The 12,215-nt window shown below is 37.5% G+C and overlaps 1 protein-coding gene across 4 annotated transcripts in view; it reads left to right on the top strand.

Moving 5' to 3' along the window:
• Nucleotides 1-11,721, top strand: part of LOC119531496 (magnesium transporter NIPA2) — a 36,767-nt gene extending 25,046 nt beyond the window's left edge. For all 4 annotated transcript variants that reach the window (XM_037832802.1, XM_037832800.1, XM_037832801.1 and 1 more), the window contains 3 exons: nt 5,295-5,385; nt 6,382-6,542; nt 9,633-11,721. In XM_037832802.1, the coding sequence (XP_037688730.1) occupies nt 5,295-5,385; nt 6,382-6,542; nt 9,633-10,264 (884 nt within the window). In that variant the 3' untranslated portion in view covers nt 10,265-11,721. The remainder of the gene's footprint in view (nt 1-5,294; nt 5,386-6,381; nt 6,543-9,632) is intronic.
• Nucleotides 11,722-12,215: the final 494 nt, after the last annotated feature.

Here is a 12,215-nt window from a genome sequence, read left to right as displayed (position 1 = left end):
GATGGTATTTAAGGCTATGCGATTGGGTAAGATCATCTAGGAAATGAGTATGGATAGAGAAAGAGGTTCAAGATCTGACCTGAGAGCAGTCTAGTATTCAGAGTTCAGGGAGATGAGGAGAAGGTGTTAGAAGAGTCTGAGAAAGAGGAACCAGGGTACTAGGAGGAAACCGAGTGAGTGTGGTTATCATGGAAGCTAAGTGAAGAAAATGTTAAGGGAGCAGAGTGCTCATTTGTGTCACCTGGTGCTGATGTAGTATAGGTACAATGAAGATGGAAAGGTAACCATGGAGTTTAGACACAGGTAAGCCCTTGATGACCCTGAGGAAAGCAGTTCAGGTATCAAAAGTATACAAAAGGTTTGATGTCAGAAAGCAATATTGATGCTTCTGGTAGTGGTGGACTAGGTGAGTGAATCAACATTCCTACTGGAAACAAAAAGCTGAACAAAATATTAAAAGTATCCTAAAAAACATCAAAGAATTAACATGATAGTTGAGAATTACTTCACCAAGATCAAGGAAAGGATTAGGGCTTAGAAGAGTAAGCTGGAGACACTTCTGTCCTAAAGTGTTTGTAGACTCCAGAGGAGGCAGCTGAGAGACAGAGTAAATCTTTGCACTGGATTAGTAAGAGTCAGAGTCTGATGCTGCCAAGGATGGTAATTCTGCTAAAAACAAAAAACAAACAAACAAACAAAAAAAAACGAAGAAAACCTGCTCTGGGAGCTCTGGGCTAGGCTGGGGATGTTGATAACTGTACCTATGGAGTAAGATGGAGGCTGTGCAGTGTCTGATCATTGGGGTGGACCAGACAATGTCAAGCCTTGGTCCTGAGTTGCCAGTGTTCTCTGGAGCCTGCCAGAAGGAAGCAACTTCTGTCTTGAAGGGGATTATATCATCTTGGCCTTAACTTTTTCTATAAGTAATTTTTAAAATAAAATATCCAGGAAAAAAAAAAAGAAGCACATGAGAATAAGAAAAATTAACAGAAGTGATTGGTAGAAACTGACCCATAGACTCTGCAGATATTGGATGAATCACAGATCGTAAAACAGTGTGCTTACTACAAGGAGTTGTAGTTCCAGCAGTGAACTGGAAACTACAGCAACATTGCACATTTACAAAAAAAAAAAGCCTAAAAGATATTGTATAATTGAAAAATGCAATAATGAAAATTAAATGAATGGATTTAACGGTGGATTAGGTGTGACTGAAGAGAGACACCGTGAACTGGACAGTAGTTTCGAAGAAATTATCTAGATGGAAGCCAGAGGAGATCAAAAGGTGGAAAATATGGATAAGAAGGTTATGAAATTTAGAGGATTCAGGGAATAATTGGATTTCCAGAATTGGGAGAAAAGGGAATGGAGCTCAAGCTGTTTGAAGAGAAAATGGCTGAGAATTTTCCAAAAACTGACTGTATCAAACCATGAAATCAAGAAGTCCAACAAGACTGAAGCAGGATCTGTGAAAAGAAAACCAGACTTAGACACATCATAGCAGAGACAGAATATCTTAAAAGCAGTCAGAAAAAAAAATCCAGGTACCCTTAGAGGGGATGACAGATCGATGGCTGACTTCTCAACAGCATTTGAAGCTGGAAATAGTGGTGCTGAAAGGAGGTAGTGGGCGATAGAATTCTCTACTTGTTGAAAATAACCTCCAAGAATAAGAACTAAATAAAGATATTTTTGGACAAAGTAAAACAGATAACAGTTAAACTAAAGCAAATTCGAAGAGATTTCTGTAGCAGAAAGAAATTGGTCCATGTAGAAGGTTAGAGATGGAGGAAGGAAAGAAACAAGTTGCTGAAAAGCAATAAAAAGGACTTGTGAACTTAAAATTTCCATACTTAAAATATGCAACAAAACAACACAAGTTGTAAGGGAGAAAATGGATTCAGGTGTCCTGAGGTTCTTGCCTTGTTGGTAGGAGAGTAAAGCTAACGTTAACATTAGACTTAACAACCCTGGATACATGTTGTAATATCTAGGCTACACAGGAAAGGAATAGAGCCAGTGTGGAGCTTCCTAATTAATGGAAGAAAGAATAGAATGTTTTTAAAAAGTTGGAAAAGCAAGGAAGATGAGAAAGAAGAAAAGACAGGTAAGACAGATAGTAGATAAGAAAATGAAAATAATACAAATCTGATTTTTTTGTTTTTTTGTTTGTTTTGTTTCCTGTATATTATGTAATCAATAGGAATAGAGGACTATCCTAGATGAAAAATTATTTGAGACACTGCAGCCAAATTCCTTAATAGATTCCTGGAAGGAACAAACCATTTGATTGTAAGGAAAATATGAATATGGATTGCTTCTTAGATGGTATTAGGGATTTACTGTACGTTTCATTAGGTGCGATAATGATTTTGTGGTTAAGTAGGGCGTATTCTTACTTACTAAGATATTTGCATTCCCAAGAAGTATTTAGGAGTGAGACATTGTGCTTTTCGTAATTTGTTAAAAATGTTTTAGCAAATATTAAAAGCATTTATCTTAAAAAAAGATGAACAGCATTTTTGGTTGAAAATATGTTTTGAGAAATTGATTAAGTCTGGGTGGTAGGTATATTTTATTCTGTTTCTGAATATTTAGGATGTTTTGTTATTCATTATTTGGAATGTTTAAGAGTTTAAAAATAAAACAATCTTTAAGATAAAGGATGGCATATATAAAGCCTGATATATCAATAACTCCTTAAAAGAAATGCTCTAGTTTAAAGGCAAAGATTATCAGACCGGAATTTAAAAAAAACAAACAGAACCAATTATATGGTTTTTACAAGAGACACATGTAAAACATAAGGATATATAAAGGTTGAGAGAAAAGGATGGAAAAACATATCCCAGAAGAAAATTGAGATTGCTGTTATTAATATTTGACAAAATATACTTCAAAGCAAAAAACCATATTGGAGATACAGGATTAGTTTGTAAAGATGAAAGTTTCAACTCACCTGGAAGCTATAACAATTATAACGTTATGTAAGAACATGGAAATATGCAAAGCAAAAATCAACAGAACAAGGAGAAACAGACAGCTGTAAAATCATATAGTGAAATTTTAATATACTGCTCTTAGTAGTTGATAGGACAAACAGAGAAAACTCATTAAGGCTATGGAAAATTTGAACAGCCAGTTTAACAAACCTAACACATGGACATACATCACCACACTCTACTTCAGATATACAGTCTTTTCAAGTGCATATGGAATATTTATACAAATTGCTAGCTTTATAAAGCTAGTCTTAACATTTTTCAAAAGATTTAATGGAGCGTTTTTACAGGAAAGCCAGTAGCAATAAGTTAAAAACCAATAACAAAAAGATAACATGAAAATCCCACATGCATGGAGATTAAGAAATGTACTTTCATGCAAGCCATGATTCAAAGAAGTCTGAGAATTAGAAAGTATATATGTTAATATTTAACTTAGAAAGCGCTTTAATATGTTGATGCCAGGTACTTGTGGAATATAGCTGAAGCAAGTACTTCAGAAAGGCAAGGCATCGAAGTCAAGAAATTAGAAAAAGAATGGTAAAGTAAACCCAAAAATGTAGAAAGAAGTAGATAAAGGGAAGATAAAAATTTGTTAAATAGGAAGCAAAGGGTCATCATAGTCAACATTTGGGTCTATGATCATATTAATGAAATTGATAAACTTTTGGTAAAACTGATCAAGAAACAGAGAAGGTGAACTAGCTAGGTGATGTAATACGAGGTTGTACTAATTCATTCAGTACTGTGTCAAGATGGATAATACACCAATGAAATAGCCCTGGCACAGACCCATGGAGAATGTGGTATTGAAGAGAAGTAGAGAAATGCACTTTTTAGTAAATATTGCTGTAACAATTGGGTATGCATATGGAAAAGAATAAAATTGGATTTCTTTCTCACTCCGTACACAAAAATCAGCTACAGCCTATTCGTAGGCCTAGTTGTGAAAGGCAGGACACTAAAGAATTCAGAAGATTATGAAGAATTTAGGGAGAGATTTCTTAAACAAGTATGAAGCACTAACCATGAAGGAAAATATTTAAAAAATGGATAACTATTAAATTAAAAGCTGCTTTTGATCAGAAAATTTAAAAGGATAAAAATGTAAATTGTAGAGTGTGAAAAAAATAGCAAAGATTCATATCCAAAATATAAAAAGAAATTGCCTCAAATCAATAAGAGAAAATAAACATGAGACAAATAGGGGAAAACCTTGAACAGTCATTTCACTAAAAATGTTCATATTGCTAGTGAACAAATGAAAAGGGGAAATGCAAATTGAAAGCACAATAAAATAATCCCAGTACTCCTAACATTAACAAACCTGCTGACAATACTGGTCAGAGTGTGGTTCATGGGAGTTCTCATACACTGATAGTGGAAGTGAAAATTGGCATAACCATTTTGAAAATGCAGGAGCCAAGAGTGATCTTTTTATCAGATAGTGCTCCTCCACTGCATGAAGTTCTGAACGACTTTTCAACTCAGATAAAATCCTAACCTTCACTGCCACTCCCCCTTGCTCACTCTGCTGGACACATATTGTCTTCCTTGCTTGTTCAGACATGCCAAACATTTTCTTAACTCACGGGTTTTCCACTTGCTGTTCCCGACTTGGAATGGTCTTCCCCAGAGAGCTGCAGGGGAAACTTTCACTTCATTTCAGATTCTGTTCAGTTTACCTTACCAGAGAGCCCTGGCCTAACACAGTGATATAAAATAGTGTACCCTCTCCCTTGCTTTGTTTTTCTCCACAGCCACTTGACGTGTATTGTATCTGCCAGTCTTCCTTCCACTAAAATGGTTTTATGAGAGCAGTATCTTTGTTTTGCTGCCTGCCTAATTTCTAGATCTTAGAATAGGACTTGGCACAGAGGTACGCAAGACCACTTTCTGAATGTAAGAATGGGGTTTTGAAAACAAGATTCCCAGTGAAAAAGGCTTGAGGGAAAGTGGTATACAAGAACTCTGCTTCTTTTAGTGGATTTGTGTTTGTTGTCATATGGTATACAGATTTGTTGAATTTTTTTATAAGAAAAACCTAAATTAAGCATATGTTAGATTTCTTCAACTAAAATTATAGATTTAATATTGTTTCTGATTGATTTGTTCTACTCTTAATGTTGATAATTCACAGGGGAACCCTAACCCTTATGAGTAGATGGGAAAAAATAAGGAAGTTTCTAAATACGGTTGAAACAGTATGTAGATATTGCATAAGTTCAGGCATTCACAAATTTGTTTGCATATATGTTCTTACTTAAGTTTTCTTTTGCTTCCATCTCCCAGTGGGAGCTGGTGAGGTGGCCAACTTCGCTGCATATGCGTTTGCTCCGGCCACGTTGGTGACTCCGCTGGGAGCGCTCAGTGTCCTAGTGAGGTACGTGCACCCGTCTCACCTGGAGAAGCAGTGGTCAGGGTTTCAGTCTCTAAAACATTCAGCCCCACCTAATTACATGTGTTTGGCATAATTTGTATTTAATCAGCCTTGAGGACTTTTTTTTACACTATGCAGGAACTTGCTTTAAAAAGTTACCCTCTATACATTTGCAAAGCTACTGATTTGGAGGAGGAAATGTTTTTATGCATTGCCTTGCTTGTATTCAGTACCAGCACTAGTTCTAGTTTGATATCAGTTTTTTAAAATTCCAAGTACTACTTACCAGTACAGTATTTACCATTTGACACATACATACTGTGTTACGTGCTGGTTGGTGATGAGTCGATTTCTGTACTTACTACAAAAAACCAATGACTGGGACAAAGTTCTGTGCCTTGGAAGCCGAGTCCAAGACTTGTTCTGTTTCTGGTATTTTAATGATTAGCCTAGACAGCTAAGCCCAAATTAAAGTTTGGATTTTGGTTACTATTCCCAGAATGGTGACTGATAATTAGTTATTTTAATCCTTTTTATGAAGGCACAAGATATAAAGGAATTTGGTACATGTTTTTTACCTTTAATTTTCTGTTACTTTATACTATTATTATGTTTATAGCATTATACTGTATTTTCAGATGTAGATAAAATGATAAAGTATTAAAACTGGCAATTTAATTAATAGGCAAACTAAATAGAATTAACTGAAAACAAATAAGGATACCTCAACCAGTAGGGCTGAATTAAGGGTGAGCTGTTTTTAAGCACTGTTGTGGATACAAATTCCCAATTAGGATGTAAAATGTGTACACACTTGTATATAATGAAATATGATTCTTTAGAAACTTGCATTTTATGATTGAATGTGCATTTTCTTTACCTTAATTAAAAGCCAGAATCTTCATAAGCGTACAGTGTTGTTTGAGTTCAGTTTTTAAAATTGTGTTGATGTTTAAAAATGAGAAAACTGATTACTTTCATGTCCCCCCTCCATTTCAGTGCCATTCTTTCTTCATACTTTCTAAATGAAAGACTTAATCTTCACGGGAAAATTGGGTGTCTGTTAAGTATTCTAGGGTCTACAGTTATGGTCATTCATGCTCCAAAGGAAGAGGAGATAGAGACCTTAAATGAGATGTCTCACAAGCTGGGTGATCCAGGTGAGAAAAATTAAAAGCTTTATTAGCCTTACGTTTTAGTTTTTTAATCTACTTTTAATTTTAATCAAAATTTTATGTGTGCCTAAAAGAGGCAAATATTCTGCAGGGCTTAGTATGAAAGGAGCAGTCACAGTCCTTCCTGGTAGCCCCAGCCCCTTGTTGCTCTTTTCTTCAACTCTCTCTCTCTGCTTCTTCCTGGGCTTTAGGCTTTATCTATTGGCTTTACACTGTAAAAGATGAGTATTTAGCTGCTTTTTGAAATTATTGGTTTACACTATCATCACTACATAACTTTGAAGCTCAGCCCATGTAGTATGTTATGACTATTTTCCCTTTCTTGTATGACATGTTTTCCCTGTTCTAGAATTTAATCGGTCTATCCTGAAACTCTTCCCTGGTTGTCTGGTTCTGTTCTCAGGCATTTCACACACATTTGGGTATTCCTGCAGTTCGATCGTTTTGGAAGTCTCTTTCCCTGAGCTTTGGTTTGGCCTCAGTCTACACTGGGATCTCTAGGCTGCTGGCACAGTGGCCAGCCTGGGTTTTGCTTCTTCAACATCCTGGGAATTCCCTACACGTTTTGTTTTCTCTTGGTTTCCTTGTTTCCTACATCTTAGGTTTCTTGCTCCTTCACTTTCATGGAGCCACTCTCCTAGGAAAGGAGGAAGGGCCCAGGGGAGAGATGTTTTTTTGAGACCTTGTGTATCTCAAAATGTCTTTAACCCACTTCTCACTTCTAGTGCTGCTGTTGAGAAATCTAATGCAATTGATTTTTTATCTTTCATCTGACCAGTTTTTTGCCTTTGAAAGCTTTTAGGATTTTGCCTTCACTATCTGAAATTTCCCAATAATGTATCCGGATGTGGGTCACTTTTCATCCATTGTGCTAGGTATTTGATGGGGTCTTATTAATTTGGAAATCCTTGTCCTGTTCTGGGGAATAAATGGAATTACTCCTTTGATAGTCTTCCCTCCTTTTTCTCTGAGTGGAGGCCTTGTTTGCCTGTGGTTGAACCTTCTAATCTAGACGATTAGTTTTCTTACATTTGTTCTCATATTTTTACCTCCTCTTTTTTTTTTCTTGCCTTTTTGCTTTGCCTTCTGGAAGATTTCCTCAGTTTTATCTTCAACCCTTCTGGTGAGATTTTATTTTTGCTATTTTAATTTCCAAGAGCTTTGGTTCTTAATTATTTTAAAAGTCTTTTCCTGCTAACTTCAGTGTCAGGATTTTGTTTTGGGTCTGTTTCTTTGGTCTGTTTTTTTTCTTTTGGTTTTCATCCATTTAGTTTTGTGTATTTTGGCATTTTTGACTGAATGCTGGCTATAATGTTATAAAATGCATAATGGCTCTGGGTGACGTGTTCTTCCCTCAAAGAGAACTTACGTTTTTTCTGCAGGCAGAGTGCAGCGGATCACCTGCAACCAGTTGAGCTGCCTGTCAAGCCTTGCTGGGGCTGGTTCCTTCCAGGTGGCCGTTATTCTTGGTCATAGCCCTTCTGGCTCTCAGGGGATAGCCTGGGGTCTTTCCTCGGACCCCCTCCACCGCAGGGAGTCACGAATTCCATGTCTGTGTACGTGACTGCTGTCCTTGGACCCCTAACCGGCTTCCCACCTGGTTCCTCAGCTCGTGCAGCGCTGGGCCCCCAAACACCATGTGGGACTTGGGGCTCACTTGTCCGTAGTTCCCTCCTTTCTAGGGACATTGGCCTATTACATCCTGGCTGCTTATTCCCAAATCCTGTATCTTTTTACCCAGCCCACGGAAACTTCTGTATGCCCCAGGCCACCAGTTTGTCTGCTGGCCTTTATGCCCATTATCCTGCTCCAGAATTGGCAGTTGCTTGAGGGAAAAGCAGGGGTAAACGCGGCTCACCTCGGAGTGCTCACCTTTTCTCTGTATCTTGGCCCTTCAGCTCCTGATGCTTTGCTTGCTTTCTGACGGCCTCAAATGATTTTTTGTTTGGGTTTTTTTTGTTTGTTTGTTTTTGTTTCATTTGTGTAGTTTTTTCATTGTTTATGGTTGTTTGGAAGCAAAGTTAGTCTGGTATTTCTTCTTTGTCTCTGAGGTTATTAATGCTAGTTTTTCTTATTTTTTCAGTGGGGGAGATTCTTATTTTTTCAGTGGGGGAGATTATTTTGAAGGCTTTTTTCTCAACACGGAAGAATAAAAGGCTGCTGCTTTTTTTGTTGATTTTGGCCCTTCCCTTCCTTATTAGGCAAGTTCCTTGCTCAGCTGCCTGATGATCCTTGACTGCTCCTTAAAAGTAGGGCTGGTCATGTCTCCGGACAAGAAACTTCTGGTAGCTGAGTGGCAAAGTGGGGCTGGCATCTTAGAAGTACACCTCTTTCCAGCCCCTCACATCCTCAGCTGGGCCCGGAGTCCTCGACACCAAGGCTGCCCACTGTGGCTGCGGGGGACCCTTGCCCACATGTGCAGCCCCCTGGGGTCTGACTGCTTCCCCAGTGGACTTCGAGCAAGGCCTCCTGCTTACAGTCTCAGTATCACCTCCATTTCCACAGCTCCTTGTGCCCTTTCAGGGTTCTGTGCTACAGAGTTTAGGCTTGGATCGCTGCTGATGGAGGATTCAGCTTTCTTAGATGTATTATTAGTTGTCCTCTGTCTATGACTTCCCAAATAACTGTCTCTTCTTTTCCTGTCCTTTCCTTTTCTTGTCTTTATTTGCACCTGTGATTTCTGCTCTAATTCTGGCTCCCTTGCCTTGTGAGTTGCAACATTCGAGTAGGTGGGAGATAAAGAGTACAGAGGTATTCCAGAAGAATAGGAGGCTACGGATTACCCAAATTCTGTTTTCTTTTGTACAGTTATCATGAGGCATAAGATGCTGCTTTAAAAATATTGGAGGTGTAACATTTTGTGAATATGAAGGCATACTTTAATCTTACACTGTGTACGTAAAACTAAACTTCTGTGGGTGTGCTTTTGCTGGGGCAGATTTAAAGAAAGCTGATGTTTATTTTAAGGCCATATTTTTTCTCCTTCCTGTTGAGTTTATATTTTGTTTTGGGTTTTCAGTTTTCTCTTGGTACTTAATCGTTTAACTACATATAACTTTGCTTTGCTTCCTCCAGGTTTTGTGGTCTTTGCCACCCTTGTGGTCATTGTGTCCTTGATATTAATCTTCATAGTGGGACCCCGCCATGGACAGACCAACGTTCTCGTGTATATAACAATCTGCTCTGTGATCGGAGCATTTTCGGTGTCCTGTGTCAAAGGCCTGGGCATCGCTATTAAAGAACTGCTTGCTGGAAAGCCCGTGCTGCAGCACCCGCTGGCCTGGGCCCTGCTGCTGAGCCTGGTGGTGTGTGTGAGCACACAGATCAATTACCTAAACAGGGCCCTGGACATATTCAACACCTCCATCGTGACGCCCATTTATTACGTGTTCTTCACAACATCGGTTTTAACTTGTTCAGCTATTCTTTTTAAGGAGTGGCAGAATATGCCTGTTGACGATGTCATTGGTACTTTGAGCGGCTTCCTTACCATCATTGTGGGCATATTTTTATTGCATGCCTTTAAAGATCTCAGTTTTAGTCTAGCAAGTCTGCCATTGTCTTTTCGAAAAGATGAGAAAGTAATGAATGGCAATCCCTCTAATATGTATGAAATTCTTAATAATAACGAAGAAAGCTTAACCTGTGGAGTTGAACGCACTAGTGAAAGTATCTCCCGAAGAAATGGAAACCTGGCAGCTTTTTAAAAAAGAAGAAGTTAAAAATTTAATCTATAGTTCTGCTATAAAGTGAATTTGAATATCTGAAAAAGCATAGTCCTCAAGTAAGTTTCTCTAAAGACAATCTTTTTAAAGGTTTCACTAATTGGGACCAAGATAATACTTTTCATACATTTAAACAATGGTAGCTCACTAAAATGACCTCAGTATGTGGCCGATTTCTATTTCTAGTAACACTGTATTATTTTAGAGGTATTTTAAATTCTGAGTCCTTTACCCAAGACTAAATGCACTAGTGACAATTTTAAGTCTATAAAAATGCTTTATTTTTTCATTGGTATAAAAGTCTGAAATGTATATTTGTCATCTTCTCTGTCAATCCTGACCATTTTAAATTTTTTTCAATTTAAAAAGAACAAAATTATCTGAATACAATATGCTCTGGTTTACCTTGCCTATAAAATGCCTCCTGTTTGATGAATTATTTTGATTTTGAACCGTTATTTTAAGGAAATCTTAAGTTACTAAATGAGGACAAACTCCAGACAAAAAAGATTAGGAAATTACCCCAAAGAAATATTTTTCCAGCTGTGACGTAATCACCACACATAAGATTCCATGCGCACAGTTGATGGACTACTTAGGCAACAGTTTTGTTAAACCTGGTGCATCTTGCCTCTTTGGGACTGGGCTCTTTTGGAGTCTGCCAGTTTTACTGTTCAGTTACTCTAATCTTGTGATGCCTGGAAACTTGATTATTTTACAGCAGCTCTTGTACTTTTCAATATATTTTCATAATGAGTTATATTTGTCATTTAGACCATTTAACAACTCTGGGACGTAAAATAGCATCAGAAGACGAGGGTTATTTCTTGAATTTAACTCGTTACAATAAAAAGACAAATTGATAAAATTCTTTTCTAAGTCTAAATGCTTGGAGCAAACTTAAAATGCTTGTAAAATACGATTTCTTTGTACCACGTATTTTATTTTGCTGCTTAAAGGGTTCACTTGAAACATTCTATATTTTGGTCTTAAAAAATGTTAGAGAACAGTTTTAAACATGTAAAAAAAGTAGACTAATATAACGACTTCAAAACCTGTCAACTTATAGCCATTAGTTTCTTAAAAAAAATATTGGGCCTGCCCTGTTCTGCTGCTCCTGCCCAAGATGCCAGCCTGTGGTCAGCATGGGCAGCAACCACCTGGAGGGCCCTCCCCAGCCAGGGGTGCAGGCGGGAGGCTGCTGGGGGTGGAGTGTGTGCCCACCTTCCCCATGTACTGTGCCTGGATGTGCTTTATACATAAGAAGTTTTTTGCCTCCCCAAGAACCAGTTTTGGGGATGATATTGCCCCCATCGAGAACACCTGAATTAATTAATACTAAAAAAATTTAAAAATTTTTTAGCACTTGAAATTGTCTTATACATAAGTGTAAATTACCACTTTTTATTTGGTTTGTAATTAAATCTTATAAAAACTCAGTAATATGAACTGTTTAATTTTGGTCATCTTAGTTTTAAAGATAATTTTCTATCATAGTCTATGGTTTCAGTATGGGGCAAGCCTGATGGACCTAGGGTTGTTCATTCTCATTACCAAAGCAACATTTTTAGATAACTTTTGTAAAAAATAGTTCTATTAAACTTCATATAATTCAAGTTAACAATACACCGCAATCATTTGCGTACTTTATTTTCTGTACCCACATGGTGCTCCTGGACTTTGGTGCTAAATTTCCCAAGACAAAGAAGTTACTCCTACTTTTTTGGGAATGTTGTCTGTAGAAAATTACTCACAATTGCTGAGTGAGCCATTGACCCTCCAAATAATGTACAGTGAGGTCACCTAATAATGTTGGCCCTCTGTTTTGTCTGTATTGTTCACTCACAATACAAACATAACATTTTTTTTTTCCGTTCACTTAGAATTTCCAGATAATTCCTACTCGATACTTAAAAATTTGACTTTAGTTTCT

This window comes from Choloepus didactylus, chromosome 4 (assembly GCF_015220235.1).
Source record: "Choloepus didactylus isolate mChoDid1 chromosome 4, mChoDid1.pri, whole genome shotgun sequence".
Lineage (NCBI taxonomy): Eukaryota > Metazoa > Chordata > Mammalia > Pilosa > Megalonychidae > Choloepus > Choloepus didactylus.
Note: the sequence above shows the minus strand (reverse complement) of the source record. Positions and strands in the feature narration are given on the sequence as shown.